At 31.1% G+C, this 24,516-nt stretch overlaps 2 protein-coding genes across 2 annotated transcripts; both read right to left on the reverse strand.

Annotated features, from left to right (window-relative positions):
• Positions 1-922: 922 nt before the first annotated feature.
• On the reverse strand, positions 923-3,106 carry LOC120080251 (acid phosphatase 1-like). Its single transcript, XM_039034867.2, has 3 exons — positions 2,553-3,106; positions 1,347-1,556; positions 923-1,204 (listed from the first exon to the last, which is right to left on the reverse strand). The coding sequence occupies exons 1-3, from the start codon at positions 2,948-2,950 to the stop codon at positions 1,027-1,029; spliced, it is 786 nt and encodes a 261-aa protein (XP_038890795.1). The 5' UTR covers positions 2,951-3,106; the 3' UTR covers positions 923-1,026.
• A 3,712-nt stretch (positions 3,107-6,818) lies between these two features.
• LOC120080553 (acid phosphatase 1-like) lies at positions 6,819-10,223 on the reverse strand. The gene is made up of 3 exons (XM_039035250.1): positions 9,844-10,223; positions 7,182-7,391; positions 6,819-6,996 (listed from the first exon to the last, which is right to left on the reverse strand). The coding sequence occupies exons 1-3, from the start codon at positions 10,221-10,223 to the stop codon at positions 6,819-6,821; spliced, it is 768 nt and encodes a 255-aa protein (XP_038891178.1).
• Positions 10,224-24,516: the final 14,293 nt, after the last annotated feature.

A 24,516-nucleotide genomic window follows, 5' to 3' on the forward strand; every position in this document is an offset into this window, starting at 1 on the left:
AAGTTTTCCTTTATGATTTCTTGTATTTGAAATGTGAACAAATACAAATGGTTAGAGATTTGGTTACAATACAAATGGTTAGAGATTTGGTTACAAATACAAATGGTTAAAGATTTGGTGGTAACTAACCTATTCCTTTGGTAAGTCCTATTCTTTTGGTAGATAGGCAAGATTTTATGTGTGCATCCTTAATATCCTTAACACATAATCTCAATTGTTACTGAAACGTGTTTTTCAAATTTTTTTTAATATAAATATAGAAGAAATAGAATACAATTTGAGACAATATATTTTTATTGTTTTGATGTTTTGTTAGGATTAATCTCTTAAAAAGAATTATTAGGTAGCATGTGTTCCATCACAAAATTAAATGACAATGAGAGAAGTATCATGTCTACCTCATAAAGAGTTATTGTTTTTAACTATAACTATTGCAAATGATGAGAGATTGAACATTCGACTTCTAAGAAAGAATGTCATACCAATTACCAAACCTGTGTGGTTTGGGTTGGGTTCAAATAAATAAAAATTTTATGGGTTGAGTTGGTTCATGAATTCACCAAATATAACTCGAACCAACCCGAATTTATTATTAACTTTAAAATATATTTTTTTATTACTCATAGCACAATTATTAATACATATATTGATTTTAATTTTATTTAATTCCAATATTTTTTTTAATAATTTATTCTCCAACAACTCTCAAAATTAGTTTCTTTGCTTTAGAAAGAAAACTTTCACTATATAAATTGAAATTGAGTTGTTAATCTTAATTCAATATATAAAAATAATTAAATTAAATTTTTACATATTTACATTTTGCTTATTTTTAGAACAAAATTTTAAAGCCTTTCAACCCAACTCAACCCAACCATGAACACCCCTAATTAAAGGTTTCTTAAAAAAAAAAGAAAAAAAAAACTCTAAAACAAGTTTCTAGAAACATTAGTGACGAAATTGAAGAAGAGTACATATTTAATTTATAACAAAACAGATTATTGAAAAGCAAAATGGTTATTAAGTTCAAGGAATGTAATACATTGGATTTGGGAGCTTGAATGATCGATTGGCGAGAGGAAAGCCCATCAAGTCACTCCACTGATCTCCAAAGCTTCCTTGGATTATATAACCTTCTTTTACTAATTCAGCTGTCTTCTCTGATTTATATACCGTAGCTTTCTTTCCCTCATCTGCATCTCCTCTAATTTCATGAGGATGAAATAAACAAATTTAATCAATTTGTCCTCCAAAAAAAGCTCTATCCTTTTATCATTTGAATTATTCCTCAAACTTATGCATTTCTTTAGTTTAACTTTGAAAGGAATAAAAATGAAATTTCATACCTCAAGATGAGCTTCTCCCAACCTGAATAGCCTGCTTTAAGAAGATTTTCTTCTGTAATATTTCTTTGAGATTCACCCCGTCCAGTTAAAAGAAATATCTTGAATCCAAGATTTTGGAGCTTTTTGTACAATCTCAAACTCATTGGTAATGGAGGAGCCAAACCTTTATTCACCCACTCGTTAAATGAAGTATCATTATAAGGTTTAGACCTACACAATTTCATCCATACAAAAAAAAAAAAAAAAAAAAAAAAAAAAAAAAAAAAAAGGGTAAATATTAGAAAATAAAGTACACTCATTTGCTCTCCTTGGCCCTCTTCTTTTAAGAGATTAAATGTCTTTTCGATATAAGTCCATTGTATTATTAATCTTTATATCTTTAAAAAGTGACTTCAAAATTTGCATCCAAAATAATTACAAAGGTATTTTGGGATATAGCCATGGGAGACAAATAAAGCACATCCTAGCAGCCTTATTCGATAATTTTTGCACTAGTAGGCCCTATGGTTAAAAGAAAAAAAAGAGAAAAACTCATTCAAATAATCAACCATGTGACAACACAGAATCCATACCCCACAATATATTTTTAAATATTTTGTTATGAAAACTTTTTTTTTCTTTGTAATTTTAAAGAATATCATTAACTTTGTTTGGATATATGATTCTAAGCATTCTAAATTTCTCGTCAAGTTTTTTTGACATAAAAGAAAAATCAAACATGAAAATTCTATTTCTTAAATAATTTTTTTTTTCAAAATGGAGAACCAAATATGTTCCTAAAGTCATATAAAATTTTCGGATCAAATAAAATCTATTCCATTTTCCCATTCTTTTTTTTTTTATATAAGACAATCATTTTTATTATTTTCTTCTAAAGATTTGAATTCTTAAACAAATTAATTATACCAATTTTTTTATCATATTATTTTTAAAATGAAGTTTCATAATATTTTCAAATTTTAGTGGTTATGAAAAGAGGTTTAAGAAACTTAAGTTTTGTTGTAGGTCTATAATGGAATGATTTTTTTTTTATTTTATTTTTTTTTTTTTTGAAATTTTGAACATTGAGAAATCGTCTTGAAGTGATTTAAATTTCAAACCTCTCAGAAAAAAAAAAAACTACATTTAAAAATCGAAATTAAGAGAATATATTTGGTAAAGAAAGGCATAAACTATACATATAAAGTAAGAAACATTAAAACTTACCCGTATCCATTAACTTTATAATAGGGCAAATTGGAGAGCAAGGTCTCATCCACGTCAAAAACCCAAGCATCCCTCCCGCTGTCCTTCACGGCGACGTTGACCGAATTAGCAAAGGTCAACGAGTACTTCACCACCACCTTAGAATCCGATAGATAGCGGCCACCATTGAAATACTCTCGAACGAACCCGATGCACGGCCGTGGAACAGACTTCCACGGTCCGGCGGCATTCACTTCCACCGCGAACTTCCAGCTCTCGCATCTCGGGTCGCCCTCGGCCCGAACAACGTGTTTTCTTGGGTACATTCTTACCATTGCACCCGATGAGTCGGCGGAGGAGACGGTGGCGGTGATAACAAAATGAAGAAGGAGGGAGAGAATTGAGGGCGGAGAAGCCATGGCTAGAATCCGTATTATCAGTTGAAGAGGGTGTAGAGATTTTAATTTGATAAGAAAAAGGTGTTTTGAAAAACAAATTTATTCAATCATTCAAAGTTTTACTGCTTTGACGGCTTACCCAATAATTTCTCTTTTGAAATTAAACAGTTTTGATTTACCTGAATGCTTGCACACTTTCAAAATAAAACTAATTATTAGATTCATTTTTCAATCTATTTTTAGATTTTTTTTTTATATCAATAAAAATAAACAACTAAATCCTATATGGTCAAGAAAGTATACAATATTTCTCTGAAATACAAAGATGTCAATAAACGTTTTTTTTTCCCTAAAACAAGGAGAAATATATATATATATATATATATATATATATATATATATTATATCATTATTCAAATTAAAAGGTAAATACAATTTATCACTTTAAAAAAAAAATAGTTAAAAATTAAAATTGGATTATATTTTAATAATATATTAAATTTTGGTAGACAATTTAGATTGTTTTCCCATTTAAAGTGGTGCAAATTTTCATCGAGATTTTGATTTTTAAAATTTTAAAATGAAGAATTAGATTTTAAAAAACGTTAACAAATAGAATATTCCCAATTGTAGACTCATTTATTTTTAAAAAATAACATACGTAAGAGTATTATAAATTATATATGCAACTTAATAATAATTATACAAATTTTTAAATATAAAATTTGGTCATAAATTAATTAATAATAATTTTATATTGAACTTTTTTTTAAGTGGATAACTAAAAATAATTTAATGTTTATAAATATATTTTAAAGATGAAAAATTGCTTAAATTAGAATCCAATTTCTAAATATGCTATCAAATACAACTATATATCTATATCTATCTATACTATCTTCAATGATATCTTACGTAACAATTAATTTACTTTAATTGATAGTTATTGGATATCTTACTTAACAATTGATTTACCTTTAGTTGATGGTCATTGAGATATTATGTAATTTAAATCGATCTCATTTTATCTCTCATATATACTTAAAATAAAATTCTAAAAAAATACATTTTGTTCTTTAATCTCTAATTCACGAAAAATATTTTTTTTAAAAAAAAAATTATCTTTGATAATCTCTACTAATCTTTTTTTTTGTGACTATATAATCTCTACTTATCTTTAAATAAAGGGAAAATATTTTTTAAAAAGTTATATTTTATCCTCTAATATCTTATTCATGAAAATTTTATCTCAAATATCTACATTTTAAATAAAGGTAAAAAATTTAAAAAAATAATTATTTTGGTTTAATTTAAAATTTAAAGTAGGAGAATAATCAAATCATCCAATAAAAAAAAATTTAAAATAGGAAAGGATTATCACGAAATTAAAAAAAAAAAAAATCTTAGTTTAAAAGGGGCTATGAGAGAGAAACATCTAATTTCCTCATATTAATGGATGGTTATTGGAATATCTTACATAATTTCACATTTAAATCATAAAAAAAATCATTTTATCATTAATATACACTTCACTTTAAATAAAAGAAAAATAAATGATCTAATCTCTAATTCACGAATAATATCATTTTTTAAAAAAAGTCACATTTTATCTTTAATAATTCTCTACTTCTCTTAAGATAATTTTTTTTTCTAAAAATCATATTTTATCATCTAATCTCTTATCATGAAATTTTTATGTCTAATATCTACTTCAAGTTAAATAAAGGTAAAAAAAAAATTAAAAAAAAAAACCTTTTAAAAAAATAAAAATAATTATTTTAGTTTAGTTTAAAATTTAAAAGTAAGAGAATAATTAAATCATCCAATAAAAAAAAGTACGAAATAAGAAAGGATTGTCATGAGATTAAAAAAGATTATTAGTTTAAATCAAAGTTTGAGATTAAGAAATAATCAAATGATCAAACTTAGAATAAAAAGAGAAAATGATCAGAAATAGCACCCTCAACTGGTTAATTTATAAAAATAGTTAATTACACCTATAAACAAAAATTTAATTCAAAGTTATTCTTTTATACATTTTGATTTATATATTAATTTATAATATATTTTAAATTTAATTTGTAACAATTAATATAAAACAACTAATATTTATACCTCTTCCGACTTCTAAAACTTTTATAAATATTTTTTTCATGACTTATTTAGTAAACAAAACCCTCATATTCATAACTTCGCACACATAATATCAAACTTGAAAAATATGAAATACTTTATTGGTCAATATTCTATTTTTAAATTGTTTATTAAACAAACTCAAAATTTGAATATTTAGGTATGAATATTCCATAATTAATGGAAAAATGGTGGAAAATAGCATGTTTAGATTTTCAGCATAGCACATTGATCAATTGTAAAAATAGTTTTTCTTATAACTAGTTAAAAAAAATTATCTTTTTTAACTTATCGCTATTTTTTTTTTTTTTTTTTTGTAATCTTCCCAAATCTTATACTATTTTGCAAATTTTCTCCAAATTCGGGTATGTTTACTAAATATTAAATCAAATTATTACGTAATTTTTCAAATATTTAGCATAATTTATGTTTTCACAATTTTATGAATTTCCAAAATTCTAAATGTGTTTTCCAATTATTAAATTAAATTTTCCAAATTGATTCAACATTTTTAAATTTTGGGAAGATCAAATTTTCGAAAAATTGGATAAGATTTGGGATATATATAAAATCACAGTGTACGCCTGAGATTCCATCGAGAAAGTTTAAATATATGAATTTCGGTGTTCATTATGCTTGAGATTTCACCGAGAAAGCTCCAATATATAGAATCTTAGTGTTATTTTGCACGAGATTAGCACCGAGATACACATAATCTCGTATAATCTGGCGAGATATACCAAAAAAGTCTCAAACAATTGATAAATTGAAAAAAAAAAAAGTTAATTTTTAACTAAAATTTAGGGGTCAATCTCGCCTGAGATAGACCGAAAAAAAACTATTTGTATGAGTTTTAAAAAAATATGTTAGTTTTGTAAGGTAAAAACAATGTCATTCAAGTGACCAAGTAAGACACATCTTGTTTTAGTTCAAGATGGAGTTTTTTTTTTTTTTTTTTTATTGGGTATATATCACTTGAGCTATATTTATCTTGAACAATCCCTTCCTTAAAAAATTCTAAATTGTTTCAAAACATTCAAAAATATTTGAAATTTGCATTGATAGTAACTGCATGACAATTCTTCTGAAAAAACAATAACAATTATTTTGATAAATTACACCTGTATCAAAATCACCATGGGAGATGAGTTTTCACCCCCACATAAACACTACATTACTATTTTTTTAATGGAAAAATACTTTTTTGGTCCTTAATTTTTTGGTCTTGTTTCTAATTGGATTTTAAGTTTGAAAATATTACCCATTTAATTTTAATTTCATCCATTTTTTCCATAAATTTTGAAATTTTATTCTCACAAAAAAAACTTAAAATAAGATTAGATAACATTTTTTTAAAATAGGGTGCTAACACTTTTTCTATCGTGGAGACATCGGAAATATAACTTACACAATTAGTGTTTATTTAGTATTAGAGGAAAAATGAATATAACTCAACAAACTTAAAATATATATTATCAATTTAAAAGTTAAAAATTCAATTCTTCTTCCGTCTATATTGAAAAAAAAATAATAGTAACGACGAGAAAAATAATTCACCAGACAAGTGTGTCCCATTTTCTTACACAATGTTAGTAATAGTAACATTATTACTGAGTAGAAATTTGATTAAAAGATTTGAAAAACATTAACGGAAGAATTGAAAACAGTACATACTCCCTAAAGGAGACAAGTTATTGATAATGATGTAGAATAGACCATGGGTTAGGACTGCCCAGAAGCAAAGGGGCTTTGAGGTCTAAGCAACATAGTACATTGGATTTGGAAGCTTAAACGATCGTTTTGCAAGAACAAATCCTATCAAATCACTCCATTGATCTCCAGAGTTTCCTTGGATTGTGTAACCTTGTTTCACTAATTCAGCTCTTTGCTCTGATTTATACACAGTAGCTTTCTTTCCTTCATCATCAGATCCCCTAATTTCATGATATATTATTTTTGTCAAAAAATAAACAACATTCAAGTTAAATTCTAACATATATTGATCTGGTATGAAGATGTTGGTTTGAATATGAAACAGAGACACATTACACCAACACGCAAAATTAAGTGCCCATTCGAAGAATAATGAAGATGTTAATAAAGTATTTTTGAGCAAAACCTCAAGATAAGCTTCTCCCAGCCAGAATAGCCTGCATCAATGAGGTTTCGTTCCGTGACAACTCTTTGAGATTCACTTCGCCCAGTTATAATAAAAATCTTGAATCCAAGCTTTTTGACCCTATTGTATACTGTCAAACTTGCTGGTAAAGCAGGAGCCACGCCCTTATACACCCACTCGTCCGATGAAGTAGCATTGTATGGTTTCGACCTATAACAATTTCATGATCTCAAAAGATATAAAATATTTTAATTTTGTTTTTCATTTCTTCTTTTTTTTTTTTAAATAGTTTTTATATAAATAATTAATTTTTTTTTTTTTAAAAAAGACAAATATCATTTTTTATATGATTTAAAGTACAATGGATACATGCATCTTAAAATGCACTTATCTTTATGCATCTCCTTCCAATTACACAATCAATAAATATATCTTTTTAAAAAAGAGAATGAAAAGTTTACTACCACGTCACAAACTATAGTTTGGATGGTTGAATGTACTACACACAAATGAGTATAACTCAAATATATTCAAGTATTTTTCTTAGAAAAAGAAATAAAGAAACAATTACCTACCAAACCCCTGAGTTGTGTGGTTTAAGGGTTTATAGATGTCTATGAATAAAGGATGTTTGGAAGATGTCTAGGAATCAAAATGACTGTATTTGATTGTATATGAGAAATTTCATCAGAATTTTATGAATAAAAATAATGTTTGCATTTAATTTATAAAATTAAGTATGACAATCTTATATAGTTGTAATAGATTAATTAATTAAAAAATAAATATCATTCAATATATTGATAAAAGTTAATTAATTAAGAATCAACAATAATTTAATTGTAAATATTTGAAAATTGAGTAATTTTATAATTAAAATTAATCAATTAATATATTAAATAAATGTTATATTAAATATAATCTAATTCTTAATATTTTTATAATTAGGTGAGTTAAACATTATAAATTTTATTTTAATTAAATAATATAAGAAAATATATTTTAAATAAACAATATATAGAAAAAGTGAAAAATGAGATTAAAATGTGATTGGTTGATAAAGAATATTGATAAAGAATACTAAAAAGTATTATAGGTTTATAATGAAAGATTAAACTAAAATTAGTCTCAATAAATAATTGCTTAATTAAAAAGAAAGTAGTCAATTATTACTATTGAAATAATTTTTTTTTACTAACAAAATTTAAGTAATCCTAGTTTATTAATTAAATATATTTAAGATATTGTTAGCTAATTAATTATTTATGACAAAAAGTAATTGCATTTATTTAAATTTTTATTGTAAAAATAAGTTAAGTAAATATTTTAATAGATTATCATTGATTTATTAAAATAAATATTTATATTTTTTTTAAATAATATTAATTAATTAAGTAATTAACTCTACTCAAAATAAAATTATAATATAAAATAAAAAACAGATGGAGAAGGGAAAGAGGAGAATCTATAATTTTGGAAAGAAACGAAAAACCCTTATATATAGGGAATGAGAATACAATGTGGGAAATGAGAATAAGATTCTCAGTTAAAGTATTGAAAACTCTTAAACAAACAATGATTTTATGTCTGTATCAATTCTCGGTAGAAAACCCTCTAACCAATCAACCGATAAATTAATTTTGTTATTTCTAGTGAGTGAAAGTTTGAAACATCATGGTTTACCCAATCAAACTAAAGTTTTTATGAATACATTTCTTTCGAGATACGCCTTCGGCCTTCAGACGGGATGCTCTAGTTGCTGCTGGCACGAACAGCGAGTTAGCGAAAGAAGGGAAGCTCCGCACAAGGAGAGGAAGCTTAGCGTAGGGAAGTGCAATCGCAATCCCTATGAATTTCATTAATTAATATCTCTCCCGCCCATGCTCCTTCAGATATTTTTGTATCCTTTCGGGTACGGTGCTTTCTATATCACGCAATATCTTGAAAGACTCAAAAACCCTCTTGAAATAGAGGTCTCACTCTACTTCAAAGAAAATACGACATAGCTTTGCTTTCCATAATCACTGAGATCTTTGGTCACGAGGTCCACAGAGTGAAGTTGGATATGTGGAAGTACGCTATGATGATCCAGAGAAACGAGATTTAAAATATTATTTCAATTTCTATCTTTTATTCTTTAGTGTGTATATATATAAATATTATTTAAATTTATATCTTTTAAAATATTAATATAAAATTGTGCAAGTGGCCACCACCAACCACCCTTTTTATATGATTTAAAAATAATAATAAAGGGTTAAATTACCAAACAGGCCTTATGCATGTATGGCCACTTCTGTGAAGAGTATATAGTTATAAGATAAAGTTTTTTTTGATAATTGTGATTCTGTGAAGGGTAAATTAAGAAGAGAAGATAGAGTTAGTCGAAAAATATGAAAAATAGAGATAGAATGAAAAATGAAATTTCTAGATAAATATGAAAAATAGACAAATTGAAAAAATAAATTTATTCGATAAATATGCAAATTTTAATAGTGTTTATTATTGAAGTTATTTACATGAATTTAAGAAATTGTGGGCCAAATAGTTCTTTAAATTAATTTGGTTGTTTCTAGTGAGTGAAAAATTTAAACATTAACATTGATTTAACTACTGAAATTATGTTCAAATTAACATTTTTTAAAGGAGAGTCCGAACTTACCCAAAATCATTATCTTTATAATAGGGCAAATTTGAAAGTAATGTCTCATCGACACCGAAAATCCAAGCATCCTTTCCATCACCCTCATTAACCTTGACTGATCTGGCGAATTTCAACGAGAAAGCCGCGGCGGACCTAGAATTAGAAAGATAGCGGCCGCTGTGGAAATAGTCCTTGACAAACTCAATGCATGGCCGGGGAATAGAATTCCATGATCCGGCGTCATTGACTTCGACGGAGTACTTCCAACTCTCGCATTTCGGATCATCGTCTGACCCGACGATGTGTTGTTTTGGATACATTCTGATGACTTCGCTGGACGAGACGGTGGCAGTGAGAACAAGAAGAAGAAGAGATAGAATTGAGGTCAGAGAAGCCATGGCAGAAAAATTGATGAGGAGCCTTGTTGAAGGAAGACGGTGGATTTATAATACTACTTTCAGTTTCCATCAACTTTGTCTGTTTTAGCCACAGAAAACCATCCAAAGATATTTCACACGTGATAAAAATGTTTGGGTTATAAGATATTTTGGATAGTTTCCTTATCAATAATTGTTTTGTAGTACAACAATAGATGAGTGATCGAACCTCCAACTTTTATGAATGAACAATGAAGATCATGTCAATTATTGAACCTCACTTTGGTTTCGTTAAAATTTGTTAGTTCGAACATCAAGTTGAATTATATATGTTAAGATTGTAAAAAGATAATAATTTTTACTAGGGTTCAATTACAAATTTAATATCTGAATATTTAAGTTGTGACTATTTGTTCACTAAATTTTCGATATTACAAATAAAGTTCATAAGACCTCATTCGATAATTATGTCATTTTATATTTTTTATTTTTAAAAAATTATGTATATTTTCTCACAATTCTTTTAGAAAGATTTATATCTTTTTAAAGTAAAATAGTTAAATTCTTAGCCAAATTTCAAAAAGAAAGAAATTAAAAATTTTTTTTTTTTAAGTTTTCAAATTTTGGCTTGATTTTTAAAATATTGGTTAAAAGTAGGTAACAAATCTAGAAATTTAGAGGTAGAAGGAATGTTTATAAGCTTAATTTGAAAAAACTAAAAGCCAAAAGTCAAATGGTTACTAACCATGACCTAAGCCAAAATCTAAAAATTTGTGAATTGAATAATAAACACAAAATTAAAAGTTTAGGCTCCGTTTAGTAACCAATTTGCTTTTTGTTTTTGTTTTTGAAAATGAAGCCTATGAACATTACTTTTACTTCTAATTTTTCTTCCTTTGTTATCTCTTTTCACCAATAGTTTAAAAAATCAAGCCAAATTTTAAGAACTAAAAAAATAGCTTTCAAAAAGTTACTTTTGTTATTAAAAATTGGCTAAGAATTCAACCATTATGCTTAAGAAAGATGCAAATTATTTTAAGAAATGTGGATAGAATAGTTTTAATTTTCAAAAATAAAAACAAAAAACCAAATGATTACTAAACATGGTCTTAGAGTTTCATTAGACAAACCTTAAATTGATTGTTAAAAAATCAAATTTGTTATAGATATATTAAATACCAAAATAAAAAGAAAAATTATTTTAAATGATAAAATTGCTGAAAATATTTATAAATAATAGTAAAATATAACAGTCTATCTATGTTAGACTACGATAGATCGCGATAGACTAATCTTTGTTTATCATGATAAATAGACATAGATAGTAGTCTATTGCAGATAGATAGTGAAATTTTGCTATATTTATAAATATTTTGATTATTTTTTTACATTGGAAAACAACTCAATTTGATAGCATATTAAACATTTTCAAAATTCTAGAACTAAATAAAGTTAAACAGAATGTTAAATTTAACCTTTTAGCTATTACATATTTCTTTTATTTTGTCTTGAAGAAGGTAGCTTGAAGAATATATATTAACATGATATTTTTGTCCTTAAGTTCAACTAAATTTGAGTGTGCCAATGTGAACTACATCCCTATAGGTCGGAAATTCATTGTGGTACTAAAAAAACTAAATTTGAGTATAAAAAATTCAATCATTTTAATATATATTTTTTTAAATTATAATATTTTAACTAATTGGAGTATGTCAACAACACGCGGCAAAAGTCCACAGCTTAGGTTGTCTCTTTACATAAATTGAAAAGTCATGTAAAAGCTTATCATATCTTTTTGTCGATTAAAATATATTTTTATTATAATAAAAATAATAATTTAGTTTTTATTCAAATTCAATAATTCAAGCTTTTATATTATACATGGAAGTTTTACTAAACCATGGAAATATGGAGAAAAAAAATCATACTCGCTTCATTTATTACGAGACGGTAACACATCAACATAATTTCAAGAACAGAGTGAAATCATTGACATTAGTGTAAAGTCTACTAGCAACTATAAAAATAAATTTATCATGTGAACAAAAGGAATGTGGTACTACAAGAGTATTTGTTTTTCGAGACTATGCATGGTTATGCAACGAAAGAGGGATTAATTTTGAGGTATGAAATTCATCATTGATTCTAATAAAGATCTGACAGATGATATCACGTTTTTAAAATTCTAACATTTGTTTTTTCTTCTATGAAAACCACATGTTTTTTTTTAAAAAAAAAAAAAAAACCAACAATTTTAGAATCGGTTTTAAAATTGGAAAAAAGAAAACTCAATTTGGTACCAAAAATATTCTTATTTAAAAAATAAAAAATCCACTAGTTATCGAATAACCCCTTGTCGTTTTGAATTTTAATATTTTCGGATGAATACTTCATAGTGAAATAAAATATAATCTAATTAACAAATTTATTTATAAAACATAAAATTTAAAAGTCATTCAAGAGACCAAAACAAATTCTTTTTTTAGTTATATATAGGGCTAATGATTCAAACCTCAAATATTTTGATTTGTATCAACTCAATGTTAATTTAGAGCAATTTACATTAGAAACAAATATTAATTAATCATCCAAGTTAACTCCAAGAAAATTATTTTTATAAATTACACACGTGTCAAAATCGCACTAGGAGAGAGTTTCCACCTCACATAGATTAGCACAATCGTTTTATTTAATTTTTTACCTATATTTTTTATCAACGGGATAAGGGACGTTTGGCATGAGATAAAAGCAAAGAGTTGAGTTGGTAATTATTATTTAGAAAGTTAAATTATCTGGAGAGTTACATTATATGTGTTTAGAGTGTAGAGTTGGGTTGAGTTGGTAATTATTGTCTGTGTTTGGAGCTAAGTTGAGTTGAGTTGAGTTGGGTATTTGGTACTGTTTTTTGTAAATGAAATTGATTGTTTTTCTTTTGTTTTTCTATTTTTTATTTTAATTTTTAATTATACCTATTTTCTTAACTTTTCTAAGATAAACTTTGAATTCTTTTCCATTCTCAAAACATAATAAATTCTCTACAAAACATTCAGGTACAAAACACAATTTGAATTCAATTTCTTGAACACTCAAATAGAACTGATTATTCCAATCAAAAATCCAACTTAATCACTGATAGCCGTAAAAATTAAAAGGAACTGAAATAATTAGTATCATCAAATGAAATTATTGATATTGTTTTAGATAGAAGGGGTAACACTTAAATGTTAGTCTTAAAAAAACAAAAATCCTACAATTTAAATCATAAAACCAATTATTAGATAGTCTTTTTTGACCAATTTGTAGAATATGGATTTACCTTTTTCTAAAATTGATGAAATGATTTTAGAAATATTGATGTCTATTTTTCTACTATTATGTTACATCAGTGTACAAACTATTTTTTTTAAAAAAAAAAACTTGAGCTATAATTAAATTTAACTATTTCATTAGAATTATATAATATTTGAAAACATCAAGCGATAGGTTGTTTAAAACATATATTTGAATTTTTATTTAGTGAAACAATAATAGGACATCATATGTAATATTTTTTAGATCTATATAAAAAATGAAATAGAAGAAGAATAATTACATCTAAAAGAACAACCATAGAAAGAATATCAAAAAAGAAAAAGGAGGAGTTGAGAAAGAAAGGAAAACAACATCCATACGAGCCAGACAGAGAAAGAAGAGAGAAAATGAGAAAGATGAACCAGAAAGGTGAAGAAGGCAAAAGATGAGAGAATGAGAGTAAATGAGAAGAGATGCATGAGAGAGAAAGAAATGACAAAGTAATTGAACGAGTTGTGAGAGTAATGAAAACGTGTGGAAAACTGAGTGAGAGTGAGAGTGATAAAATTGTGGATAATTAAACCCACCGTTAATTTTTATCAGTAGTTGTTGAAGTTGGGCACTCGAAGGTGGTAATTGGAGTATGCCGCCGAAGTTGCTTGTGCGAAAGTAGTAGTTGGAGTTAGTCGCTAGAGTTATCATCAGAGGTAGTTGGTGGAGCTCAGAGTTCTTCGTCGAAGTTGGTCGTGCGTATGTGGAACTCGAAGTTATTTTGTACCAAAGTGGTTGTCGGAATTGGTTGTTGGAGTGTCGTTGGAAGTAGTTGCCGGAGCTTAGAGTTGGCCATCGGAGTTGGCCATCCGAAGGTGGTCATCGGAGTATGTTGTCGGAGTATGGTAGCGGTAATTGCCAACGGAGACCGATGGGTGGAACCATTAAAAACATTAGAGGAAGAGAAAATTGGGAGAGCTAGGGTGAGTTGGGGTGAGATGGTAAAATAACCAACTCAACCCCACCAATATTTAAATTTTCTTGTCGAACATGGAGTTGGTAAAAAATATCAACTCAACTCAACATTTAAGAGAAAAGTAAGACTTACCATTTAATTTTATTATGCATACTCATTTTTACTTTTAAACTTTTTATTTCATCAAATTTCATCTAAAATTTGAGCCAGATATAGTTGTTTAAAAAAATAACTTGAAATGATACTTGGTAACATTTTTTAAAAAAAATAGGGTGCCAATAACAAACATCTTACACGTGTAATCCTCAATTGGATTTGAACGTTGAAACCATAAGTTAATTTAATAACTATCAAATATGTTGATGCCAAAAAATGGATCAACCGTGAATTTGTCTTTTCGAGAGAAATTCATTCGAGTGCCTGGAAGACAAAAACTATTGAACACCGGTGTGGGTTCTAGCCACACAAACTCTGGCGTTCAAATCAGTCTTGTGCTTTTGAGTTACTAGACAATAGAAAAATAGCAGGGTATTTAGGGCTACCTTCGACCGAGGGTCTCGGTCGTTTTTGTAAAGTAGTAAAATGTAATCGTTGTAGAGAGTCATAAAGGATATCTTTAATCCTTGAAACCACGGAGTTAATTATTTGAGTGGTTACACAATTATTACTGCAACTAATGTACCATTCAAATTCTCATTGTCTTATTAAAGGCCTATCGTTATGAATATGGACGATTTCAGCCTAAATCACTTAACCAAACTCGACTCTCTTTAGCTTTCTTCTAGGCTTAGTGTCACGCCCTACAAAAATGATCCTTTAAATTGTGCCAATACATGGTCTAAGACTCCTTTAGCACAGCCAAGGAGGAGCCAAGACTCATTGGAAGGCATCCCCAAGTCGCCACACAAGGCCAATGCATACGTCCCTATCCCAAGGGCAACTTGATCATGGATGCCGAACACGCCCGCTTGCCCAATCACAAGCACACAAAGCCATGCCAATACAGGCACACGACTAAACGAATGCCCAGACGAGGGCCCCATCGAGTGTCCATGGGCACGACCATCTTCAAACATGTACGTAAGGCAAGGCACATAGCCGTGCGCGACCAAGTGTGCGTGCACATCGCAAAGGCACATGGCCGAAAGCCCAACGTGTGGGAACCCACACGCGCACACCCGAGCATGCGTATGCCTACGCGTGCACAGTGTACGAAATCAGACTCGAGATTTCCATGAGCAACGGAAATAAGATTATTCCAAATCAAAATCATGAATGACCATCACATATTACAGTCGTCTACAAAACATGTGGTTATACAATTAACATAGAAATTATAGCACGAAAAATCAAATGAACAAAGAGAAAACTCTACAAACATTTAAACTCCTTTGCACACGACCGCTCGAATAACAGCAACCTCGAACGCTCGATCTATACGACCGCAACACAGCACGAACACTTTGTGCTTGTCCTCAACGATCGCCTCGGCCATAAACTCCTCAACAACAGCACGAACGACCTCCATAGCACCTCAACGGTGTCGAGTTGAGTATAACACCACCAACAAGGCTAGGTATTCTCAATGTGAGAATCTAGAGGGTGGGCTCTGTTCGGACTTGGTATGAGGCAAACAAAGGAGGAAATATCGATCGTGTACATGACTGGGAAAGTGGGAGATGACAGAGACCTATCGTATAGGTCGATACCCAATCGTTTAGCTAAAGTTACGCGATCGTCTAGCGAAAGCTATGCGATCATTTAGCTCAGTCTATCGCCTACATACACTACACGATCGTTTACTTTGGGTAAGCGATCATCTAGCAAAATTTATGCGATCGTTTAGTAAATACTGTACGATCATTTAGCTCGCCACTGCATGATCATTTAGCTCGCCCAAGCTGTCGTTTAGTAAATCTTATTTATTAAACGACTACTGTGAGATCTTTTTTGCCGAGAGAAATCTCAAAAACTTTTTATGAAAATCTTTTCAACAGTTACTAAAATTAGGAAAATCATTTTCCTTTTATCTCACGGTTGCCATGAAAATCCAATAACCACCCACTCAATTGGTTATTAAAGAAAAAGTATTAATTATCCAATAATTAATATTTATAAATATAAATGATAACCAACTTATCATACTATATTTATAACCTATAGTCTTAATATTTCATCTCATGAAATATATAAACAATATTTCTTTTTCTATCCCATGGTACTTAATGTAAATCTAATTTACATCAATCCTCCACTAGATGTATCTCATACATCATACGGATTATATCATATATTGTCAATTTGAACATTTCAAATCAACACCAATAACTGATCATGAACTGAATCCATTGAGCTACCAAGGGGACCTTATGCACCTGTAGCTCGAAGCTCCAACAGTACGTGAATAACTGATTAAATTCTTTAGTCACGGAATCCACCATCCGTTAACTGTCAGCACTTCACTAAAGACTGACAGTTGAACTCTCCTTACCACGGATATATTTTGTGTCCATCTTAACCAATCAGCAGTGCGACAACCCTTCACAGATCGCTCATAAATACAGCTGGGCCAATAATCGTTATGCCCTTGTAGTTACATCTGTCTCTTTAAGTACCATTGATCCCTCTAATGAACATAAGTCATAGTTCTACTATGACTAAGTCTTCTCTTCCAAAGAGAAGTTGTGGCCACTATGTTCAAGTCCCGGAATCAGCCCTTAGGGAGCAATCTCTCTACTTATCTCTGCTTCAGGAAAGAAGTGAATTTCATCTTTTGGATTGAGTTCCCAGCTCCCAGATCAGACAAGTCCCCAAAAAGGTAGGCATGTTGAGTTGGCAATCTAGCCACTCTCACCCATACTAATCAAAAGACCGCCCTTAAAGACAGAAGTTTCCAAAACACTCAGGATTAAGGTCATGTCACCAATAGTTGTTTAGGTGAGATACAAGTCTCTAGTATCAACAGCATTATATAGAGAGTCTAGTCATCTCGTGGTCTAGGTCTTATACAAACCCTTTATATAGGACACCCCCGCTCGCACGTCTCCACATGAATGGTCAAGATCTACCATATGTAGTAGTTTACAACACTTGCAAACCTCTACAAAGCGGGTCGTATCCGTAGTGTCACCAGGATCAGGTATCTCACCTTAATTCTTATACTACAAACCTATTTAGGTTATCACTTAAGGTATGATCCACTTGTATATCACAAATACATGCTTAAGTTCACATAAGATAACCAAGGAGATTTGTTTATTGGATATGAGTAAATGTCAGAATTAAATAAAACTTATTTTATTCATTAAATAATGTGTATCTTTACAAAACAACGAGAATCCGAGAGAATTAGGACACCAATCCCAACACACAACCCCTAGGTGAGCGACCCAGCGCGCGAGCAATAGACGCACACGCCTCAGACTCAAACTCTTCAAGATGATGCCACACGACTCATGAACACTCTAGAAAACGCTAGCAGCTTCTAGAAGACTTGAGACAAGGCCAAACTGCTCGCTCATGGCCGAGATAAATCTAGATGGTCTTAGAAGGTATTGGACAGTGCCAGCACCCTTCGTGCGTGCCTCAGATGTGTCTGGAAGGCTAAACAACCCCACAAGCCTCTGAAAGCCTCTAGCAGGCCTGAGACAGTGCCAGAACAACCTAGATGAATCCAACAGGCCCTAAACCGTGCTAGATGGTCCCAACATCAATTCACGTGTACATACTCTAGAATGCTCTATAAGGGTCTAAAATAGTCTAAAAGTATCTAAAAAGTTCTTGTATGTACTTGGTGTTGGGTTGCAACGCTGCCCCTGCACACCCACGTTTTGCCTTCTAGTGTTTGGCAAGCGTTGGACCAAGGCATGGGTTGAGCCTTGCGAAGCTGAAGTAAGAGCATTTTGGTTTTTTTGCTCCTTGGAAGCCCGGATGCTCAAATCGACTCCAATTTACTTCAACTTAATCCCGTTCAGCTCAAAATACTTGGTTCTACCTCTTGATTGCTTGTACCTACAAAATAACACAATAACACTTAAAATCCAATAACAATCCCGAATTAAGCTAGGAATAATAGCCCTTTTTTAGAGTTATCAAACAACCCAACGTAATTTTTGCTCGTCCCAATCAAGGTAGAAGCACTTAATCAAATATAATAAAAGACAAACAAAGATATGTTAGCTTTAGTTACAAAATTGCTACTCAGTTTCAACAGTCTATTAGAATAAAGATTGCAATCAAGAACGAAATTCAATTGCAATCAATCAATGAAGCACAATTTTAAGAATGATTCTTAATCAATTCATGCATGAGTGAGCCTAGATTTTTCTAATTAAGCTTGCACAGCCCAGAAAAGTTTTATAAGGTTCTCATCTCGTTTTCCTCTACTTTGGATCGATTATCGACCTTGGGCATACAAAACTTTTAAAAAAGAGAGCAACACTAAGATAAGGGTGCCTAAACACACACACACAAGACATAAAGGGCATTTATTTTACCTAGAGGGCTAGCTTTCACACTCTACTGTCGGGAACCTATCCACTCTTTTCTCGCAGGGCCTTAACTAGACACGGTGGAGGTAGCTCTTTTCACCTTTATTCATGCACACACACACACACTATTTTTTTGCAGGCAAGTTAGCTAGTGCCTCATTTTTTATATATATTTTTTTAATTGCTTCTCTTTTTTTTTTTTCAGAATTGCAACTAATTTGCTTTTCTTTCGTTTTCTTTTCTTTTTTTTTTTTTTTAAATACACAATAGACCCTATTTTATCCATTTTGTCTATCTAGTTTTGCTCTAAAACAAGTAAGATTACTCCTAAGTCAATGGTGGACCTTTTGAGGTGACAACAGAAATACAAATCAGATAACCTAATTCTAAGCATGCAAGACTTTAATTTCGCAAAACAATGACTTAAAAGATGCATGGGAGAAAAGAATTTTTTTTAAAAAAAATTGGGCTAAAAATCATGATCATGCTTTCCTATCGTTCTTTCATTCAAATTTTATTATAGAAATAGTGTGTCATAAACCATCATTATAACAACAGAGCAACAAAACAATCAAAGCACAGAAAGCATAGTCTAAGCATAACACTCAAGGACCCCAAGCTAAGATAAAACTACCCAACAAGTACCACACCCCCAACTTAAAATAATACATTGCCCCCAATGTATCACAAGTATAGCTCAAAAATGAAAAAGATACAAGGGAACAGTATGTGGGATTGGTGTCCTAAATCCCCCAGAGTCTCGTAGTTTGTAAACTATACACATTGTTATGAATAATATAAAAGTTATTTTATTTTGCATTTATTCATATCCAATAAACAAAGCTCCGTGGTTATTGTATGTAAACTTAAACATGTATATGAGATATACAAGTGGATCATGCCTTAAGTGATAACCTAAAAAGGTCTGTACTATAAGGATTCAAGAGGGATACCTGATCTTGGTGACACTATGGATATGGTCTGCTTTGTAGAGGTTTACAACTGTTGTGAACTACTACAGATGGTAGATCTTGACCATTGATGTGGAGACATGCGAGCGGGAGTGTCCTATACAAAGAGTTTGTATAAGACCAAACCACAAGATGAATAATCTCTTTATATAACGCCGTTGATATTTAAGACTTACATCTCACCTAAACGACCATAGGTGACATGACCTTAATCCGAGTGTTTTGGGAACTCCTGCCTTTGAGGGTGGTTCTTTGATTAGAATGGGGGAGAGTGATCAGATTGCCAACTTAACAAGCTTACCTTTTTGGGGATTTTTCTAATTTGGGAGCTGGGAACTCAGTTACACAAGATGGAATTCACTCCTTCCCCGAAACAGGGGTAAGTAGATAGATTGCTCCCTTAAAGGTTGATGTCGGGTGTTAAACATAGTGGCCACAGCTTCTCTTTGGAAGAGAGGACTCAGTCATAGTAGAACTATGACTTATGTTCATTAGAGGGATCAGTGGTACTTAAGGTGTTAGATATAACTATAGGGGCATAACGGTTAATTGGCTCAGTTGTACTTACGAGTGATTTTTGAAGGGTTATTGCAATGTTGATTGGTTGATATGGACACAAAATATATCTGTAGTAAGGAGAGTGCAGTTGTCGGTCATTAGTGGAGTGCTCAATAGTTAACGGATGGTGGATCCCATGACTAAAGAGTTTAGTCAATTATTCACGTACCATTAGAGCTTCAAGCTACAGGTTCATAAGGTCACCTTGGTAGCTCAATGGATTCAAGTTGAGAATCAGTTCTTGTGGTTGATTTGAAATGTTCAAATTGACAAAAGGGAATTCAATTATATATGATATCATTGGTATGATGTATGAGATACATCAAGTGGAGGATTAATGTAAATATGATTTACATTAAGTACCAGAAAATAGAAAAAGAACTATGGTTTATATGTTTCATGAGATGAAATATTAAAACTATATTTTATAAATATAATATGGTAAGTTGGTTATCATAAATATTTATAATAATATTAATTATTGGATAATTGTCTTTTTTTTCTTTAATAACCAATCAAGTGGGAGGTTATTGGTGGTTTTATGGTAACCGTGAGATAAAAGAAAAAATATTTTCCTAAATTTAGAGGAGTTGCTACTTTTGGAAAAGAACTCACGGAAATTACTATCAAGTGAAATCGTTTCACTAAACAATAGCTAATAGAGACTAAACGATCGTGGAGTGTAACTATATGATAGTTCACTCAGCTGATCATAGCTAAACAATTGCAAGGTATTATCTATACGATAGGTTGCCTTCTTCTACACGATTGAGCATCCGTCTATACGATAGACACTTCTCATCTTCCACTTACTCAATTGTCTACACGATTTTTGTTCCTCCAATCTCGTCCTCTAACCAAGTCCATACAGAGCCCACACTTCTGGATTCTCACACCAGGAATACCAAGGTAACCATTGTGGTGGTGTTCTCACTCAACTCGACTGAGTGTGAGGTTTTGGAGGTCATTCGTTGTGTGCTTGCATTGTTCGTGTGGTGGTTGCTGTTGATCGTGTTGTGTTGCAGTCATTATGTTCGAGCATTCATGTATTGTTGTCTTGGAGACTGAATGAGCGTTTATGATTGAGCGAGTTTGAAGCATGAGTCTTCAAAGGTATGTATATTGTATCCCTTGATCTCATTTGTAAGCATGTTGTAATTTCGTATTGTGCATGATTTGTTAGTTTCCATTTCTTGGACTGTAATTGTATATTTTCAATATCGAATGGAATTTGGAATGATCATTTCGCTGCTCATGGAAATCCTTATGTCTAATTTCCTTCATAGAAAACCACCCCTAAAAACATAATCGCGTGTGACATGGTGGAAGTAGTAGGGCTCGCCTCACAGAAAGATGCTCTTCTCTTTTAGGTCGTCGCTAAAAAAAACAAAAGCAAAAGAAACCTACAAAACAAAAAAGAAGTTAGAAAATACTAAAGAAAAAAACTACAAAGTACAAAAATAATAAAAACTAAGGAAAATAAAGAAAATAAGGAAAGGAAAAGAACAATACTGCCGAGGGCACAAGAAAGAAAACCAGCCTCAATAGGAGTCGGATGAGTCTGATTCCCTCTAAAGCTCGCTCTGAAAATCGATGCTAGCATAGTAAAGACCGTTCTACTCACAAATGTAGTTTACCATCCTTTTCATATGCCTCGCTGGCAAACAGTTTTCTGACACACCTTCAGGGACTCGGTAACCACTAGAAGGGCCTTAGTGGACATTCTCGAAGCCTGCTCCCCAAGAGACTCTTCTACTACTGGCACATCATATTGATCCTGAGGATCAGCATGGGGAAGCTTCACTTCTGCGGGAATATCCTCGTTATCCTCGCATCTTCGTCCTCTAGATCAACTCCACACCCACTGAAGACAACTATTGACAACCTGCAGATGGGTTCCTTAAGCCCCATCCTCTCTTCATCATCAGGGATCTCTACTTCGAAACTCTAGCACAGCTCAATAATTAAGCTAGGGTGCCCTAAGCTATCAGTGGTGGAGCAACGTCCACATCAGCAGATCGAGGTCCTAATGACCCGTCCCGCATTAATGGACATACCCTAAACTAAACAGTTGAAGTTTGGCTCAGTTCTTGATGATGTCAGTAAGGCATAGCATTGGCATCAATCTGGAACATACAAAAGCATACCAGATTTGGCCAGAGATGGACATATCCGTTCCCCTAAACCTACCTGAACCATCTCTGACCTAGCCCACTCAACTCTAGGTCCACACAAAGTCTCAATAACCTCTTGCTCATGGAACTGTTGGGAGCAGAATCTACTATACTCATCATTAAAGTCTGTCAATATGAAGACTTCATTGATGCGAATGGATGAAAAGGGAACTCTAATGCCCCTAACTAATGAGAAATCCCTATTCTTGGAAATGTTGGCATAAAACTCCCTAAGTATGGGTACAATTGCCTCGCCTGAACGGTTAGCCAAGGTTTCCCATCCTCTTCGCTGTATCTCAGCAGAGATATGAGGATAGAAATCAGCCTCTAAGGCTAAAGCTCTCTTAGGGACTATGTTCTTAAAGGAAACAACACAGTGATATCTATCTAGAGCCCCTTGTGAACTAAATCTAGGGTGCTCGAAAGCTAGTTCAGGATCACGCCCTCCCCGACTAGTGTTGGCCCCCTTTTTCCTACTTCCTCTTCTAGGACCCATGATGGATATAAAGATGAGAAGTTCACAAAAATTGGGTTTAACTAGGAAAAATCAACCAAATCTTCAAAATCGACCTAACCCAAAAAAAAATATACAACAATACAGTTCAATTCCACTTGGATACAGAAAAATCAAAATAATTTATTCCAATTTCAACAAATAATTCATCAAGCAAATCTTTAACACTATTCAATTTAAGTACAAAATCCATATAATCCAAGAGATCTTCAACATATTTAGTAAATTTATGAAACAAATACATGATAAAAACGAAAAATTTACCTCCAATGAAGAAATCCCAAAAATCGCTTAAGAAAAAGCCCTAGGATACAATTTGGGTATGAAACCCACAGATTGAAGGAGAAATAGTGAAGAAAACTCGAGGAATAGGTGAATCCCAAGGAAAATCGGAAGGGAATTTGTGATTTGGGTGAAGAAACACGAAGGAAAGGGAAGAAGTTAGGAGAGGAGTGCTGAAAATCAAAGAAGAAGATGAAAAGTTAAAACTTTCTCGCTGTAAAACTGCGTTTTAACGTAGTTCTGCCTCAACGTTGCGCCCTAATTAATTTTTTTAAAAAAAACATAGAAATTAAAACTAAACTAAATCTGACCCTAATTAAATGAAAAATAAATCAAACTAAATCTAAACTTTAAAACTAATTTTAAAAACTATCCTAAAAAAAACTAAAAATTAGAAAATATCAATTAAAAGAAAATTTTCACCTGGCTATCTCTAAATGTGTAAATTTTTAACGTCAGTTGCTCGACGTGACCTGTCCCCTATCAAGGCTCAAAGAAATTCTCGTATTTCCCTGGTCCTTTCTTGGATGAATCGATATGGCCTGGCAAGGCTATAAGGGTTTTCATCTTTTGAAGAGAACCAGACAGGTCGAATTTGGATTTTTTTTATTGTTTTTTGAAAAAAGTAAAAAGAAGAATCAAAAGACTTAAATGGCCCAAAAGATTGAAATAAGGAAATGACTAAATAGACTCTAGAGAGCAAGAAGAACAAGACTAAAAAAATATACGATATACAAGATGGCAGAACAGGGCGAGGTTTTTCAACCTCTAACTCATCACCTGGAAATCAATAGTTTTAGGCTCAGATTCTTCATATTCTTCACAAACTGGATCTTGAAATGGTTGATGGGATTGATGCCCTAAATCTCGTAGGGTTCTATAGTTTGTAAACTTTGTATGAACAAACTTGTAAGTGATTTAATAATATTTGATATTTTATTCATGTTTTCTATGAAATATATGATATTTTAGTTGCATTAACCACAAACAAATGAACTAACATCCAAGGTTATTGTTGTAACTTATACATGTATATGGAGACATACAAAAGGATCATGTTTAAGTGA

The sequence above is a fragment of the Benincasa hispida genome, chromosome 6, assembly GCF_027475165.1.
Source record: "Benincasa hispida cultivar pf3 chromosome 6, pf3_genome.v1.1, whole genome shotgun sequence".
NCBI lineage: Eukaryota > Viridiplantae > Streptophyta > Magnoliopsida > Cucurbitales > Cucurbitaceae > Benincasa > Benincasa hispida.